The 19,762-nt window shown below is 40.1% G+C and overlaps 1 protein-coding gene across 1 annotated transcript in view; it reads right to left on the bottom strand.

Annotated features, from left to right (window-relative positions):
- The window catches only part of Morc1 (MORC family CW-type zinc finger 1), a 154,529-nt gene that overhangs the window by 75,489 nt on the left and 59,278 nt on the right, over positions 1–19,762 (bottom strand). The window contains exons 13-14 of the mRNA XM_085685555.2: positions 15,604–15,747; positions 13,965–14,119 (exon numbers count right to left, since the gene is read on the bottom strand). Of these exons, the coding sequence (XP_085541681.2) occupies positions 13,965–14,119; positions 15,604–15,747 (299 nt within the window). The remainder of the gene's footprint in view (positions 1–13,964; positions 14,120–15,603; positions 15,748–19,762) is intronic.

Below are 19,762 nucleotides of genomic sequence, written 5' to 3'. Positions count from 1 at the left end.
TATCACTAGTAACAAAAGATTGAGAAAGACTTTGCACAACTGTCTACAGCAGCATCATTCACAATAGATCGGGTGGCGAGACCCAAGTGTCTACAGACAAAGGCATAAGCAAAATATACTACATACATAACCTGGACTAGCAGTCAGTCATAAAAAAAGGAAGGACATTCTGACACATGCTTCAACATGCATGATCCTTGAAGATATAGGTAAGGAAAAGAAAGAAGTCCCAAAGGACAAAGGCTGTAGGATTGAACTGCCTTCATGTTGGATACTGTGCCAAGCTCGCAGACAGGGAGTAGTAGCGGGATGAGGGGTGGAAATGAGTTATTGCTTCATGACAACTGACTTTCGGTTTTAAAATATCAGAAGTGTTTGGAAAACAGACGGCAGCGACAGCTACACAGTATTATGTACTAAATGACATTGGCTTGTACCGAAAAATGGTAAAGATGGTAAATGCTGTTATATATTTTACCGTAGTAAAAGGGGGGACATGAGAGAGACTTACAGACGTACAGGTTGCAGTTGTACTGCATCTGCCACCTCTCTAAATGTCACTTTCCCATCACCACCGTTCTTACAGGAAAACTATGCTTGATAACTCAGCATGGCTTCGCATGCAGCTTAGTGTTCTGCAGCAATGCTACTCAGCATGGCTTCGCATGCAGCTTAGTGTTCTGCAGCAATGCTACTCAGCATGGCTTCACATGTAGCTTAGTGTTCTGCAGCAATGATACTCAGCAGGGCTTCAGCATGCATCTCCGTGTTCTGCAGCAATGCTACTCAGCATGCTTTTAGCATGCAGCTGAGTGTTCTGCAGCAATGCTACTCAGCGTAACTTCAGCATGCATCTTCATGTTCTGCAGCAATGCTACTCAGCATGCTTCTAGCATGCAGCTTAGTGTTCTGCACCAATGCTACTCAGCATAACTTCAGCATGCAGCTTAGTGTTCTGCAGCAATGCTACTGCCACTGCTCCTGAAGAGACACTTTATTAACCTGCTCGAGATGAAAGAGAGGTGAAATGATGACAGTCTGCCAGAAAACATTAACTGAGGCAGTTGACACAACACAGCTAACTTGAAAGATGCGTGTTCATGGTGATCTTCAACATGCATCCTGCAAGCGTAGGAAATCCGGGAGGTTAAGGGCACAGCACACATGCTCCAGGCTGGGTGATATTCTCCTCACTGCTCTGTGATCACACCACCCTTCAACATTTAACACCTCATCCTCTCTCACTTTCTGCCTCCTTCCCCGCAGGATGGTGAAATCTTAGAAGATATTGGCTGTGCAAAGTATCGTGATTGCAGTACCTGAAATACAGAGCTGAATGGTTTCATTTTTTAAATATCTACCTAATTTATTCAGATTATTGAATACATAATTACATAACTAAAGTCCACCCTCCTTAAATGTCTTCTTAGGGATTACATAATACTGAATTTATTTATTACATAAATACAAACTGCATAATTACTTCTTAAAGGTTGAAATGGACATTTCAGTAGTCCAGCCATGTGAAGACCAGGTCAAATAAAAGACACAGAAATATACAAGGCTGGAATTAGGCCAGTGAGATGGCTCAGCAGTAAAAGAGCTTGTGTTTGGTCCCTGTGACTCATATTGCGGAAAGAGAGAACAGACGCCAGAAATTTGTCTCTGGCCCTCGTCTGTGGCCTGGCCTGGCCTATACAAACACAAGGAAGAGATCAAGACAAAGAAATCAAGGGGATTTCTGAGGGCTTAGAAACAGTTCCCACTAACTCCTGGTGCAGGCACAATGATTTTCATTACACAAAAGCCACTCCAACCGAACAACTTGCATCTGTGCCTGTCATGGTATCAGAATAAATTTGCTGTGGATTGGTTTCTGGAGATGAGGAAAATAAGTAAGAAGGTCAGAAAGATAGCAGGAATCGGAAGCACATCTCGGCTTCTGTCTTCTTTAATGTCTCCCACAGTTCTCAAGGAATTATACAGCCATTCTAACATCTGTCTCTTCAAAGTCCACGTATACCAAAGCAATCGTGATGGATGACGATAAAAGGCGCATACAGACAGACATTTCCAAACTGTATCTGCAGGGAGTGGGCTCAGATCTTGCTCTCATAAAAGTTCTTGTCACCAGGCAGTGGTGGCACATACCTTTAATCCCAGCACTCACGAGTCAGAGGAAGGCAGAACTCTGTGAGTTCAAGACCAGCCTAATCTACAGAGCGAGTTCTATGACAGCCACGGCTACACTGAGAAACCCTGTCTCAAAAAACAAAAAACAAACAAACAAAGTCCTCCAAACAAAGAAAAATTGTCTAACCTAGTCTGGCAAGAAACAAAATCAGTAACACTGATACTTCAAAGTTTTAAGTTAGTCTTCACAAATGGAGTGGGGTACAACAATAGATATTTAAAGACATGACTTACTAACTGATATTTATGCTTGTGTATCTTAATGAAAGTGTTAAATTTTTCCCTTTGCATATAACTCAGAGGTTAAAAGTGAAATTTTAGAAAGTAAAAAGTAATTCATTTTTCAAAATACATTTAAAATATTTCCACCCACCAATGAAATAAATCATGTGGATAAACACAACGGATTACAAAATTATTATTACTTTAGCATCTGTAAACTAGACTGATTTAAAACTTTCATTTACTTCTGTGAAAAGCAAAATATCAAAAGCTCACAACTAACATCCAGAATTATAACAGAATATATAACTGGAGACTTCTGTTTGAAGATTAACAAGTTCATTACATTAACAGACTAATCTAGAATTAATGCACACAGAATTAAAGTCTCACTCTCAATAACAGAGATCGGTGAGAAAAACTCTGAAAAGTAAATTTACTGTTAGATATGTAGGGAATATATTATTCAGAACTATTCCAAAAGCCAAAAATGTAATGCTTACATTATTACTTTTCAGGAGTCTTTTAAAACCTGCAAAATTTTACTGAAAAAAAAGTCAAGATCCAGTAACTAAAGACCAGCTCATACAGTTAGATTTTTGTCTATAAAAATAAAAGAAATATGGGATGGAGACAAGAAAACATAACTGGGATGAATGTCTTTGAAACATAGTATGTACATGCATGAAAAGGTCAGCAGCATGAAACCCGTTATCAGATATAGTTAATACATGTTAATAAAAACACCAAAAATAGGAGAAATACAGTGACCTTCTGGACATCAGCTTCATAGAAAGCACATTCACATCCAGGACATCAGCTGACCCAGGAGAGAAGAGTGCCAATCAAAAGCAGCCTTCCTTTACCCGCACCTTCCCTTACCAACAGCTAATAATCACTGCTCCACTGGTTGACGCTACTGATATCAGTTCTTCTTATGCCCCATCTCAGTATAAGAGCGAACATACACTTGTCTACATCTGACTTACTGAACTTAGACTTTCCTCCAATTCTATCATGTTTCTAAAACTTACAGGATCTCATTCTTTTTTTATGGCTGAATAACACTCATGTGTGCTTACTTACTGTGCTGTAAAGTCCAGTCATCCACTGGACAGCACCTAGGTTGCTCATCTTAGCTACAGTGAATAGTGCCATGAATAGTGTAGAGGTGTCTTTTTGAAAGCTGGTTTCATTTCCTTGGGGTGAATAGCCAGAAACAGGATAGCAGGGTCTAATAGTGGAACTGTTTTTAGTCTGTAAAGGCTCTTCACAACGGTTGAACTAAGTCTCATCACCTTGGCCAACAAGAGTTCCTTTGCTCTCCACAATCTCATTAGTATTCATCACCCCATTGCTTCGACAGCAGTTATTCTAATGGTGTGCTGACCTTGCTGTAGTTCTTAGTAGCATTTCCCTCATAATATTACATTGGACTTTTTTGTGTGTTTGTTGGTCACTTTATTTCTCCATTTGAGATCTGTCTATTCCACTCATTGATCCATTTTATTTGGATCTTTTCACTGTTGTTGCTGTTTAAAGGTTTTTTAATACATTGAACATTAATCCTTTGTTCATGGAGTAGTTCCAAATGTTTTTTTTAATTCTATAAGTGTTCCCACACTTTGGACCCATAGGTGTGCTTGTTAGACATAATTGTAATCATATAATATTGGTTTACTGTGCTTCGAAGTTGATGTCAAAACATTACTATCTATACCAATGCCTCCAAGTTTTTCTCATGTAGTTTTCATGATTTCAAGTCTGGATTTTAGGTCTTTGATTTGTTTTGATTTGATCTGTGTTCAGCATGAGAGCTCAAGGTCCCATTTGAGATATACAGATATCCAGTTCTCAGTCTCATTTTTAATAAAACTTTTGAGTGATTTTACACTTAATTTCTTGAACTGCATATACGTGTTTGAAAATCCGCAGTACAAAAAGAAAAGAAAAGAAAAGAAAAGAAAAGAAAAGAAAAGAAAATCTGCCCTATTTACATATGCTGTGTCTAAGGACATCTGAAGCCGAGTGGCTTCAATGGTTGCTTTCCTTGGGGATCCCTGGGCATCTTGGCCCCAGATGGCATCTGTACCATTCTGTTTAAGGGGGACAGAGGGGGAAATGCTCAATTCTTCATTAGAACAAACCTTCAAAAGCATCACTGAGAAATCTTTCCCTAGAAAGAAATTACTTTTCCCTTCTTTTAAGAATATATTTCTAATCTGTATTGTCATTACTTTTCTTTGGATTCATTCACTTCCCTAATAGTCTCTATAATATGGAACTCAAAACTATACATATGTACACCAGACATTTATGACACCAGACATGATGACATAAATTCCGGTGTTCACACATCCAAAGCAAGAATATCCTGACTTCAAGGCCAGTCTGGGCTATATTAGCCCTGTTTCAAAACAGCAGAAGCAGCAACAACAAACTTCTAGATACAACAATTGTATTAGTTACGTCTAGTTTCTGTGATAAAAACACCATGACCCACCATGGCTTATAGAAGAAAGAATTCATTTTGGTTTATGGTTCCAAAGCATCCATAATGGGAACCAGCAGTCAGAGCAAGAAGCTGAGAGATGGCATCTCAACCACACACAGGAAACAAAGAGAACAAGAACTCCAAGTAAGGTGAGGCTATAAGCTCTCAAAGCCCACTCCTACTGACATACTTCCTCTAGCAAGGGTATGAATCTCTTAAAGGTACCATAACCTGTCCCACAAAGCACTACAAACCAGGCACTAAGTATGGAATTCCCTGGACATATAAGGACATTTCTCATGACAACAGCCACAGGATTCTAAGGCATCTTAGCATCCTATTTTCTAATGTGTCTTGCCATGGGCCTTCTCAACTATACCTGTTTCTCTCTTTGCTACTTGGGAGGTTATTTTTCTAGTAGGACTCTCTTAACATTAATCAGAATACAGGACACCTGATAAGGGATTTAATAACCTAAAAGACTCCCTCACCCAACTAAAAGTAATGAAGTCTTGAATTTAATCAACTATACCATTCTGGTCTTTCAGTAAGCCAGGCTGGTTTTGAACTCACAAGCCACCTGCCTCAGTGCTGGTATTATAGGATGTGCCACCACGCTCAGCTACAAGAATCTAATTTAACTTTTTTTTTGTTGATACAATTAAATTCTCACTGAACTTGTTTTTTTTTCCCAGACTAGAGTACTTAGTATTTTTAAGTAAAGATTTTGTGCTGTATATTTAATGTATAATAGAGTACGATGTGATATGCTATATGTAAACAGCATAAAGGTGACTTTGGTGAAACAGATGAAAACAGCCAGTATCTCGCATAGACACCCTGTCATTCCCAACATTTTTAAAGCTTTATTCTGTAGCAAAAGCAGTTGAAACGTACTCATATAACATGACAAAAAAAGAATGTATTAACCACTTAATTTCGGTGCCTACAGTCCTTACAATGAACGCTATATCTGTGACTGTGTTAAGTCCAAAGTCCTTAACTACAACTTGATCTTCATTATTACGGTGAGCATTAATTAGCAGGCTGATAAACACAATTTTGAGGTCTTGAACTGGGCATGGCAGTGAAAAAATCAGACTTAAAAATAAAACTGTATTAAATTCTAGGCAAAACAAGGAGCCAGCATCCTACTGCTTGTATTTTCAAATAAGTGAGATCCTCAGAGTAGTTTGCGAGAGGCCATTTATCCCAAAGAAATTTAAAAAAAAAAAACAACTTTCATTTATCCTAACACAAATTCAGTTGGTGGCGATGATTCCAGCCACCAGACAAAAGCTGTGCAGCGGTGAGAGCTAAAAGTGTGAGCTTCGGTTTTGTCTGTCGCTGTTGTTCAGCCGGCTAGTTGGGATCTTTCTGTTTGTGTTCCCAGCAGAAGTCACTCAGGTGGGCTCCTGAGCTGCTGTGTTATTGGCTGGGAGCAGAAGTGAAGTTAGTAATTCCAAACAGAGCAGGCATCCCATTTAGCCCATCAGCCAGCATGGCCCTGTCGAGGGATTTTAATTATCTCCAACTCCTCTCATACTGTGCTTTCATTCACAGCAATCTTTAGCAGGAGAAAGTTCTGTTGCTTCTCCGTCAAATGGTAAAACTACCAACAAAGGCGCACCTGACAGGAAGTTAGCTCTTTCTTTTTTACTGGCTTTAAAAAATTTGTATGCAGTCTAAATTGTTCATATTCTTTGCCCTTGCCCAAATCCTCCTAGATGCCCCACTCCTTACTACCCACCTAACTTCATGTTCTTTTCTTTGTTTCGCTCTTAAAGCAAGCAAACAATAATAATTTTTAAAAAACAAGTCAAACCAAACCAACCAGACAAAAAAGCACACAAAAGACATGAAGTCGGGAGGGGGAGGGAAAAAGGAGGTGGGAAGGAGGTGGAAATTTTTAATAGATAAATTAATTAATTAATTAATTAAAAGATATGAAGTCTGGTTTGTGTTGGCCAACTATTCCTGAGCACAGCGCCTGACCTGGAGTGTGACTAACATACCCAGACTAAATAGAGAAAACTGAGTTTCCCTTTCCCCACAGATGTCAACAGAAATAGGTTCTTGCTCACATAGGACCTTGTGTCCACTTCCCCTTCTTGCTGGGATTTTGTCTGCTTTGAGCCTATGCAGGTCTGTGTGGGCTGGCCCCATGAGTCCATATGTGTATCAGCCCTGTTCAGTCTAGAAGATGTTGTTTCCTTGGAGTCATCCATTACTCTGGCTCTTACAATCTTTTTGCCTCCTCTTCTACATAGATCCCTGAGCTACAAGAAGATGGATTTAATGAAGACATCCTATTTGGAGCTCTAAGATCTCTCACTGTCTGCACATTGTCTGGTTGAGAGTCTCTGTATTAACAACCATCTATAGAGGATTGAGGAAGACACATTGAACAATAAGTAATTAGAAATCATTTTATTGCTATGCTCATTTAGTAGAATAATAGAAATAGGTTTTTTCCTAGGGCCATGGCCTATTTAGTCTCAGGTTCTAGTTTAGCAATGTCAGGCATGGGTTCTACCTCATGGAGTGGTCTTAAATCCACTTTTTAAGATAGCTGGTTACTAACATAATATTTATTGCTGCTAACATACAAGTATATCTTTCAGACAGGTCACAGAGGTTAGAGTTTGTAGCTGAGAAATATTAGTGATTATTTGTCTTCTTCAGTAGTTTGCAGAATACCTCTCAGAACTATGAATGCTAATCAGTATGGGTAAAGCTTCGAATGGGGCACCAACTCTATTTTTCCATGTTCCATGATATAAATAAAAGGCCATCTTCAACAATAGGGTCTTACCTTTAGGTTGTGGGGTCTTTTGTATTGGTAATATAGCCTATAAAGTTTCATGGTGTCTATAGGACCTCTTTGGCCAACAACTCAACAAGAAATAATCTATTCCTTATATTGAGGATTTTATTTGGTAGCATAAGGCTGGGAACTTATATCTTCATCACTAGATAGTGACTCCATCTAAATCAGGAATTTCTTTCTTGGTAGAATTATTACAGTTAATAAAACATAAAATATTTTAGAATTAGAATATGTATTGGAATTCTATAATTTTATGTGATTTGAGATAATTATTCACTACTAGTATCTTTTGGGGGTGTTTTTGCAGGAGGGGGTTCAAGACAGGGTTTCTCTGTATAGCTTTGGAGACTGCATCGGAGCTCGCTCTGTAGACCAGGCTGGCCCCAAACTCACAGAAATCTGCCTGCCTCTGTCTTCCACGTGCTTGGATTAAAGCATGCCCCACCACAGTCTAGTTACTATTATTATCTTTAAAGGAGAAACAAGTATTCCTTCATGCCTCTCAATAGAAGACAGGGTCTAATGTATGCCAGGTTGGCTAAAAATGACCTTGAACTTCCTGATTTTCTTGCCTCTACTTCCAAAGTGGAAAACTGCAGGTGTGAGCCATCATACCTGATTTATGCAATGCAAGGGATTGAAACCAGGGCTCTTTTTCTAAGGTACTCTATTGACTGAGCCACATGTCCCCAAGAAGAGCCCTCTTAACAAAGAAAAATACATCTAAATCACATTTGGTTGGGTTACTAGGACACAGACTGCCACTTTAGAAAACTAAAGCAAAGCCAGAATAGAAAAGCATATCAACCAGGAAACACAGTTATCAAATTCTATACTCTGTGAGAATCGTAAGGCCACAGAATCAGTTCTACCTGGAAACAAACTTCAAGGATAAATAAAGAGGCAGAAACAAGTGTAAAGGGGGGAAGAGTCCTAAGGATTATGTCAAGATAGGAAATAATTTATAAATATGAATAGTGTGTTAGATAATTTATCGTACTGTGTAAATGCTGACAAATGTTCCTATGGTATCTGTACTGTGGTTTTAAAAGGCACTTACTTTCAGAAATGCATGCCAAAGTACTCATGGATAGAACTACAGAATTTCCTAAATTATGCCTTTTTCACAATCCAAGAGGTGGAAGAGATGAAATTGGTGTTGAAATCAATTTCCCTATCAGCTAATCACTTTCAAAGCTAAATGAGAGCTTTATGGAGCTTCCATGTGATTATCCTTATTCTGATTTTGAAATTCCCCTTGTTTTCCTTGGCCTCCCATAGCAGCTGGGACTCCCAGACTGGCTGGCCAAACCACACATTCTCATTCCCTCCTGAGGTGCCCTGCCTTACTTGCAGAAGGCCACTCCCTTGATGCATTGTTCCGTGGCCTTTGTGTGCACCTGTCCCTGTGGCCTCTGCCTTTCTTGCAGATGACCACCTTCTGGTGTCTTCCTCCACAGTCTACCTTTTACTGTGTCTGTCCCTGGAGTCTCTCTGTGTGACTAGATTTCCTCTTATAAAGACTCTGGGCCTGCTGAAATAGAGTCCACGCTAACAATTCCATCTTAACCTAAGTATTTCTTTAAAGGCTGTATCTTCAAAAATAGTCACACCCTCAGGTACTAGGAGTAAGGCTTCAAAATGGGACTTTCATAAAAACACAACTCAAACCACAACAGTATGATAAAAATTAAATATACTCATATAATATAATATTTAAAATCAAAATAAATATATAAATCTCATATACTTCTCATAAAGTAAAATTTAAAAGCTATGGATTGTTCTTGGCTTTGATCTTAAACTTGTCTCAGGTTTTCACCTTTTTGTTTACACACACCTCCTCACTCCACATATCTCTAGAAGGGTGTAGCTGCCTGTTTTCCTTGTAGTGAGGTTCCAACATCTTAGAAACTGTATTGCATTCATGGGGAAAGGAAAACGTGTTACACAGTCGACAGCTATACTCAGATATGAGAATATTATCCATCTTTTAAGAATATATTGACCCTAAAAATGTTATGTTTAATTTAGATTAAGCAGAAATCTAGAAATTGATATGATTTAACTAACAAACTAGTTAGGACAACTTGTAGTTGAAGCCAGGGCCCCACATATCCATGTCTACTTCAATGGAGACCATCACTCAAGGCCCTAATGCTTTTCTTTATCCATCTTATGCAACAGTATTCACATGAAACCATAAAGAACATTCACTGTACACAAATATTGTAAGATAATACTCCATCTGTAAGTCAGCAACAGATAAAACCCTGACAACTTGAATGACTGGCGACAAGCAAGGTCATAAAATTTGAAGTGAGGAAATGCACAATTGTATAGTAGGAACTAAAAATGCCGGCTTTCAGAAAGATAAAAGTATAACGAAGTCTGGCTTTAGATGAACTCACATTAAATTTTTTAGTTAGCAATAAATATTCGGAGGGTCATGAATGGGCTTACCAAGAGTTTATGCATTATCAAGCTACACTGAGACCAAAACAAGCACTCCAAAGAAAGTGATGATCCTTTGTCAGTCAAGCTGTCTGTGCTTCCTTTGGAACATTTTCTTCCAGGTGATGCTCCAACGGGTAAGCGCCAGAATGACAGAGCAACTGAGTGCTGCCCACATGAACAATAACAGCAGATTTGGAGCTGTTGATAAAGGCACAACAAGGCTGAAGAGAGATGTGAGCTGCCTTCAAGGATCTTAGCAGCTCACAACTGGAAAGACGTTGAGCCTGTTCCCCACAGCTCATGCGGATAGAGCCAGGGTAGCCTGTCCACTCTTATCTGTCCTTCAGAAATAATCACTTCCTCCAGGAAGCATGTCCTAGCCCAAAGACTGGAGCTTGCCAGAACTGACTGCGGCTTCCCTTTTCATTCCACTAGACAACAATTCTGTTTCTAATTGTCTGTCAGAGCAGGTTAGCTCTGTGTCTTAGTCCATCTGGGTTTCATAGACTGGGTGACTTACAAGCCATGGAAAGTTGCTTCTCCTAGGGCTGAAGGCTGCCAAGTCCAAGAACAATGTCCTGACAGCTGTGTAGCTGTGAGCGCCCCTCCTTCTAACTCTACCCTCACTTGTTCCTTTGTTATAATAGTAATCACAACTATGGGGCCTCTGCTCTCAGGATACTAGCACTTCCCAAAGTACCCTCCTCCCAATCGCATCCTCCTGAGGAGTCAGGGTTTCAACTTACTGCTGTGGGGTGGACACAATACTCAGATCACAGCAATCTACTGGAGTAGAAGATACTAGATGAGAGCAGACCACATTTGATTTTGATTGGTCAGTTCTAGAACACTCATACCTACCATAGCAGACTGAATGAGAATGAACATGAGAAAGGTAAAAAGTTATAAAGGCATTTAAAAATACTGTGATGCTGAGATTCACAGGCAGTCTGGAGAAGTGGCATGTTTGTTTCTTTCTGTGTAGGCCATGTCTCAGGGCTGAGTAGCTGTGAGGCTAAGGGGATGGATGAGACTTGACTAAACAATATTTGAGGTTTTTTTTAATTAACTATCATGTATTGAATTTTGTTGGGAAAGATTATATTTATTACATCATAGATTTCATTTTAATAATCGGTTCCATTCTGATGCGGTTTATAGAGTTAATAACACATTTCTACATAATAGATTCCATTCAACCTCAAATGTCATTTGATGTTTCACCCAGATTCCTATCTTCTTCTCTCCCTACTCCTCAAAGCTGACGAACAGCAATAGCATTGCTGGGATACAGAAGACTTCAGAAAACAGTTGTCAACAGTGAGGTGAGGTCAGCCGTAGAGAGCACTATTTCTGATATCCTTAGGATTCACTGTGCAAAAGTAAATGCGGGTTTGGCAGACGACACAAAGTCACTCCCTCTGCATTTCTCTTTCTGCTGATTTGAATTTTTCACAAGGGTCCAATTTTCCATTGGAACAGATCATATTTACAGCAAATACAAAGATTGCATCTTTTATTTATAAGGAAAAAAATCCTAAAACCTCTCAAATACTTTTCATTAAAACCGTGTGCCCTGTTGTGCTGGCTCTAAGAGTATTAGTCAAGCATTACATGACTTTAGCTATTCTGGCGAAGGTCGGTGTGCTCATAAGTTAATGAAACTATCAGGCCAGACCTTGCTGACTGAATTCCAGTTTGCAGTGGAATTTAGAGGACTTGGTAATATAGAAACCACTGTCCATGTTTGCTACCCTGCTTCTGGTCTGTCTTTTTTCCAGGTTCTTTTCTTTCTTCTAAAAGTATCCTCCATCCCTAAATTAATTCATAGGCAGTTATAGAATTAGAAAAACAATGTTATTAACTAATATTAAGAGAAACAGACATAAATTATTTTGAATCATATTACATCACTTGAGAGGATTTTGAAGGAAAGTGGGAGAGGTAGATAGGATAAGGACAGGGAGTAACAAAATTGATGAGGAGAGGTGGCAAGTGATAGCAAGACAGGAGAATAGGACAGCTGACAGTGCGCGCGCACACATACACGCACACGTGCACACACACACCAGGCCAAGGGATGGAGCGAGCTCCATGCACAACAGGACCATGGCACCCCAGGCATGCTGTGGAGATATCTCTGCAACCTTTCAATGTATGTTAGCTTTTTCTAGAAACTTCATTCCTTACTACAAGGCTAGGAGGCTAAGGTACACACTACTGAGAGGACACAAAGAGAACAGGAGCCCCACAATTTAAAATGCTCACTGCTTTCATTCTGTATAGTGTTCACATTTGAAAACCAAGGAGCATGTGTTCAACTTCCATTTCACTTCATTTACGATTGCACTTTTATTAATAACTTTCTATGCTTCCTACAGCTTTAAGTAGAACCGGTAATCCCAGCGACAAGTATAACAACAAATATGTCTTTGAGGGGGAGATGTATATGGTATGGATGCTGCTGGTCCATAGATCACAGCATAGATAGACGATGACATGAACCACATGCTTGGTTGGGCACCAGTCTGCTCTATTGTCCTATGAATTCCTGCATCCTTCCCTCTGTTTCACTGTGAGGAATTTCCAGGTGCAATTACAGTTAGTCCACAAGAAAAGAAAACACTCTAAAACAGAGAAAACACTCTACTTCAAGCAGAATAATAATAATTTCTTAAGTTGCCCCAAGGGTAGACTATTTTTGATAGCCTTGTATTGTATGTACCTCAAGTCAATCAATGAACAGATTCACAGTAGCTAATGTGTTTCATTTCCATAAGTGAAGTGCTATGTCTGCCCAAATTATGAAGTATTTGTTTCATTAACACAAAGGACAGCAAGTCACTGTTCAAATATCTCTGGGAAGTGAGGTGAAATTTTCCAGATAACTGGTGTGCACCTTACATTTTCCAAACATTTATGTTTAATTGAAATGTTTGCAGTATTAGCATTCTCAGCAAATATTAGATCTACAGAATACCATTTGACTTATCTACAGTCACACTCATTGATATGTACTATTCAATGGTATGAGATGGCAAGAGATTCTCAGGTCCATATGGAACTGTGTGCTCCCAGACGATGGAGCCTCACAAGATCCTCTAAAGGTTCTTGATCTCATGGGAGCCATCATCTGCCTCGCTCTGCCATGATCAGCCACCACAGCACACTGTTGACTGCCCTCCTCTTGCAATTTCTAGTCTGATTTTATGTGCACGTGCACCTGTATGTGTGTGTGCATATGTGTGCATACGTGTGTATGTGTGTGTGTGTGTAAGAGAGAGAGAGAGACAGACAGACAGACAGACAGACACACACACACACACACACACACACACACACACAGAGGGAAAGAGAGAGAAAAAAAGGAAGGAAGGTCTCACTATGTAGCTCTGGGTGGTAGAGCAAGCTGGACTAATTTTCAAAGATTCACTTGCCCCTGCCTCCCAAGTGCCCCTACTAAAGGTGTGTGCCATGATGACCACCTGATGCTTTGTTTTTCATATGATACTCTGAGGAAGATTATAAAACTGGCTCCCTTTTCACTTCTATTCATTTAGATTTTGTACCGCCAAGGATGGAATTCATAGCTAAACAAGGGCTTCATCACTGAGCCACAACTGCAGTCCTCCTCTTATGTTTTCAAAGAAGAAGCCCCTTTTCAGAGCTTTGGGTTCCTGGTTACTTGAATCAATATAATCTTTTCAGACAAAAGACCAGGTTTAAGCTCTCTTAAAGTACCCCTTACAATGGCCATGGAATACTCACTGATCCCGGTGTCCTTACAGTACTGGACCAAGTACTGTCCCATGACTTTTAGTAGATGGTTGTATTTTTGGACATTGAGGAATTCTTGTTTGTTATGGGATGGTTCCATGACCTCCAAGGGAATGTTCACAATTCCAATCACACCTGCGCCAAGTCTGGGGGAGTAAACACATGTATGAACTTTGTAAAATCTGGTTAAAGAAAAAGAAGAGGCAATCAAGTACTTGTAACTTGCAACCAAATCTTCCACAGATAAAATCAATTGCCTTTGTGTGGACCATACCAAAGTTATTAGGCTATCTTAAAGATATTTAATTATTCACGGTGATTTCTGTGGGAGTTGATTGTATCCTACAGTGCCTCCTCAGTATTCCCTTAATTTATTGCCAATACTCTTTCCAACCTGGGGAATCTTATGCCTATACAGAGAGAATCACTTTCTTTGTCTCCATTTCATCTGCTGGGCTACGTATCTCACCATTGCAGTGGTCTTTGGAGGTGTTTACTGAGTTCTACTGAAGAAACATGACAGGCCCAAGGGTGATGAGAGGTATCTGATTATTAACCTGATGTGCAAAAGTTTCTGGGTTCTCTTCTGCTTTTCTAGGGCCACAGGATATACATTCACCTGGGATATTTTGATTCTTGACATCACCAGATTTTGGGTAAAACCTCTGTGCTACAGAACCCCCACTGCTCTTGCAATAACATTCGTCACATTGAAGAAATCTTTGAAGGGCATGGGGAAGGGAATGACAGAAGGCGAAATATAATGACACACACGTATGAAGATGCCATGACAAAACTGGTCACTTTGTATGCTAACCTTAAAACTGATAAAAACAAAATATTGTTCTCACTTTTGGTACACAGCATGGTGCACACACTCATGCTCCTCAACAAAAGATGTTCACCCTTGACCTTTATGTCTGCAGGGCTTAGTCCAACCAGACACAAGAAAATGCAACAACCTGCTTTTGCCCGAGCAATGAATGAAGAGCTAGTTCCCTGAGCATGAGACTGCAAGAAGACCAAAACCCCCCACCCCCACCCACTCACTCCACCACTCTCAGACATGGTGTCTGACTCTGTCTTTCGTCCTTTTGGTTGTGAGACTGGCTTTTATTAGCTGGACCATCTCTCCCTTCCTCTATGCTGTCTTTGTAAGATTCCACATAACTGTCAAAGCAATTCATGGTACTTTAGCACTAGAATACATTATTCTAGAATCTAAACAGACTGGAGATGTTTGCTAATAAATATCATGCAGGTAACTGGCAAAAGCTGCAAAATCTGTAATAGGCTTCCTTATAAGGTAAGAGCTTGTTTTTTTCCCCCTCTGCTAATATTTCTTTAATTTCTATTTTTTCAATTGGTAAAACATTGGACATTTGAAAAGATGATACAAGGAATTGAAAGACAAAAAGAAAAGTAATAGAAACAATTTTTCTAAAAATGTGATTTTCTTTTGAGAGCCAGCATACAGTCTCGTGTTATTATAAATTAGGCAGATTAATTCCTGCATGAGGGGAAAGCTGAGAGGCAAACAGGACTCGTATTGTGACTCATCTAGTCACAGACAGAAATGGACTGTGGCCTCCCTACACTGCCTTTGACTCAAGAAAAAAAGTTTACTTACAAGGACTTCATTTTCAGCTGGGGACCAACCTTCTCGTGCATTTTAATCAGCCGGTTATTACTGTAAATGAACATTCCAGCTTGGTTCTGGTCTTCTATGTGCACTCCGAAGAACAAGGAGAGTATTCTTGTTTTCCTCAACGCCCTAGAATTGTATTTACAAAGGCAGTTAAAAGTGCTCTATCAAAGCAAAATATAAAATTTATACAAGTGCCTGATAATAAAACTCAGAAGACAGACATCAAAAGAATAACCTATAACATGCCGGATATTTTGCAAAAACCTGGTGGATATAGCTGATTCTGTTCATGCAAATTACTACACAGGTTAAGCACAAGCATCCATTCAAATACAAGTCTGCTCATTTCAATCTAAAAGGACCAGAAAGGTCTCTGTGTCCTATGGCCTGACACACGTGTGACAGCTGTGGTAGTCAGGGGTCTCTGAAGGGACAGGACTAGTAGACTGATGAAAATAGATTACACATTGGGGCTCTACTAATCCAACAACGACCGTCTACCAATGGAAGGCCCAAGAATCCAGCAGTTCTTCAGTCCATAAGGCTGGCTGTCTTGGCTGGTGTACAGTATGCATCGGAATCCCAAAGAAATGGGCTCTACTGTCAGTGACAGAATGGATTTGCCAGCAAGAGTGAGAGCAAGCAGTTATAGATTCCTTCTTCCATGTTCTTTATATATGCTTCCAGCAGAAGGTGTGACCAAATCAAAGGTGGATTTTCCACACCAAAACATTTAGATTAGAGATATATCTTCTCACCTCAAAATATCTGGATTAAAAGTGAATCTTTGCATTTAAATGATTTAACTAAGAAAAATTTCCTTACAGACTTACCCAGCTGCTTGGATTTTCCTTAAATTACAGATAAAATCTTAAATACAGATATAATATCTATATCTTGACTACAGATATAAGCAAGTAGACAACCAAAAATAGCTATTACAAGTCCACCCCTTGTCAACTTGACACACAATCATATCTACTTATGCCATGCTTAATTTCTAAATAAGAATAATAACTAGAATAATTACACTTATCATGATATAACTACATATTTAGCTAAGTCATAATTATGCCTGATATGATACAACTATCCCATGTACAATCACAAACTCATTATAAATTTTAGAACAGGTGGCACTATCCCTTGGGAGACAGTCTTTTAGTTTCTCAAAGCTTAGACAGGATAAACACTGTTATTCCCTTAACTGATGTTAGATTATATGGGAAAGAAATTGAGGAAAGAAAACACACATGTCTTCACAAATACAGCTTTGGCAAAATATGACAGAGATACCCATGTCAATTATAACCCTCATTTCTCCAACTGATCACATGGCATTAGCTGATATTTATAACTATCTTGCTCTGCTACCCATTTGGTGCTTCTTTCGCCCTCAGCAAGAACTTCAGCAAGTCGTGGCTTTTTTTTTTCTGGAGGAGTAACCCACATCTTCCTTCCTACTGGGTCTATAGCCTGTAGAATCCTGTCTGATGAGGTTGTAGTTTTCTATTGACTTTAATCACAGGACACGGTAGCACCAAGAGATGCCCTAAAGGATCTTCTGCACTCCAGACATAATCCTTCCATTGTGGAGAAAAAATCTAATTTCTCCTCGGTAATATGGATCAATCACCTCTCCTAGAACTGTTATTCTTTTCTTAGCCTGTTTGCTGAAGGGCACCAGAATCCCTAAGTGGCCAGACGGGGGTCTGATTCTCCAATTCAGTGGAATGTTTGTTGTGTCTCCTGGCAGGAGTGTTCCCCTCTCTAGAACACAAATGCCAGCAGAACTTAAGGTAATGAGAGCAAGAAGCAAAAATTTTCCTAGTGTGTGACTAGAGGTGATAGTAAGTGGAACTAATTCCTTTTCCATCCCTTGATTTCTGGACCTGTGGATCCTGGCTATGGGAAAAACTGTACCATGTATTGGACCACCTCCTTCTGGAGAACACTGCCCCCAGCCCTCCAGGCTGTTGCTATCTAACTGGTGCTGTAGCTGTATCAGGACATCTGTTTCCAGATGATGGGGAACACATTAAAAGACCAGCTGAAGGCCATGACTGTGGGTCCACTGTTGTACTTCTCTGGCTATAAAGTGAGATCCATGGGCAGAAGCAATGCAGTGTGGAATACCATGATGATGAATAATGCATTCTGTAAGTCCATGGATGGTGGTTTTGGCAGAAGCATTGTGTGCAGGAAAGGCAAATCTATAAGCAGAATAAGTATCTACTCCACTAAAAACATATCATTGCCCTTTTCATAGAGAGAGTCCTTCATTGTCAACTTGCCACCACATTGCTGTCTGGTCACTCTGGAGAATGGTGACATATCTGGTGCTCAGTGCTTGTCTCTGCTGTTGACTTTGTTCATAGGTCCACTGGTTAATGACAGGGGTGACTAGGGAAGGAGGCTGATTGACCACAGAACAGATAATTGTGTATACTTGATTACTAAACTCCTCCTCAGCTAGCTGATATCACCTTCTGATGAGCATTTACATGGGGCACAAATATCTTCATATCCTTCACTCATTTGCAGAGATCCATCCACATACATCTTTCCCAGATATCTCCCACCAATTGTCTAATCAAGTTCTGTTCAAGTCCCTGTCCATCCAGCCAATCCACTGACCTACAGCATGTAAATCAATGAACAATTGCACACCTGGCCATTTACCTTCCAAACAAAACATATGACCATGTGTACTGCCCAAAGTCTGCCCACTGTGAAGTTTTTCCTTCTCCAGTGTCTTTCAGGGTTGTCCCAGAAAGGGGCTGTAATGCTGCAGCTATCTACTTCTGGGTAGTATCTGCAGAACCTGCAGGGCCAGCAATAAACTAGGCTCTAGTCTTCTCTTCCTCAGTCAACTGATCATAGGATACAGTCCTTGCAGCCATAGCTGCATGCCTGGGAGGATGCAGCCCTCTAACAGGAGCAGAAACCATAGGCATTTGGGCAATTTCTTCATGTAACCTGTTTGTGCCTTAGGGACCCACTCTGGGTGGATCACATATTTGATATTGGATTGTTGCTGTGAAAGTCCTACTTTATGGCTTAGTGGGTAAGATAATACCGAGATCATGATGGGCAGATCAGATCACATGGCAATTTGGTGACCCACTGTACCACTGTCACACTTGCAGTTTCTACTAAGGTCCAATAGCAGGCCAGGAGCTGTCTATCAAAAGGAAAGTAGAGCCTGTGGTTGATGGTAGAGCCTTAATACAAAATCCCAAAGGTTTCCTCTGGGATTCACCTGTCACAGATTTCAAACAATATCGTTATCTGCCACTGACACCTCAAATACCATTGTGGATTTGCTGGATCATATGGTTCACATTGTAGGACAGCTCACACGGCATCCTGAACCTGTTGAAGAACCTTCTCTTTTTCTAAGCCCCATTCAAAGCTAGCAGCCTTCCAGGCCACTTGATGGATGGGCTGGAGCAACACACCCAATGAGGAATGTGCTCTCTCCAAAATAAAGATAGGCTCACTACACATTGTGTGTCTTTTTTGGTGGTGGGAGAGGTCAGTGAAATAACTCACCTTTTACCTCAGGAAAAGTATCTCTGCATGTCCCACACCACTAGACTCCTAAGAAGTTCAGTGAGATAGAAAGTCCCTTGAATTTTGCTTGGATTTATTTCCCCATCCACTGATGTGCATTTGTGCTACCATTACATCCAACATGGCTGCTACTTCCTGCTCACCTGATTCAGTCGGCATAATGTCATCAATATGCCGAATATCAATATGCACAATATGAACCAATGTGATGTTTTGTGAAGGAGATAGATGATCACGATCCCGTCTAACTAAGTTATGACACAGGACAGGAGAGTTAATATATCCCTGAGGCAAAACTGTGAAGGTTTACTGCTGGCCTTGCCAACTAAAAGCAAACTGCCTCTGGTGTCTTTATGGAGAGGTACCAAAAAGGGGCATTTGCTAAATCAAGAGCTGCATACCATGTTCCAGGAAGTGTGTGAATCTGCTCATGTAAAGACACTATATCTGGTACAGCAGCTGCAATCAGAGCTACTACCTGGTGGAGTTTTCGTTAGTCAACTGCCATTCTCCATAATCCATCTTCTGCATTAGCCAGATAGGAGAGTGAAAGGAACACAGGGTG

Source organism: Myodes glareolus, chromosome 2 (assembly GCF_982192425.1).
Source record: "Myodes glareolus chromosome 2, mMyoGla1.1, whole genome shotgun sequence".
NCBI classification, from domain to species: Eukaryota; Metazoa; Chordata; class Mammalia; order Rodentia; family Cricetidae; genus Myodes; species Myodes glareolus.
This window is presented reverse-complemented; position numbering and strand designations above follow the sequence as displayed.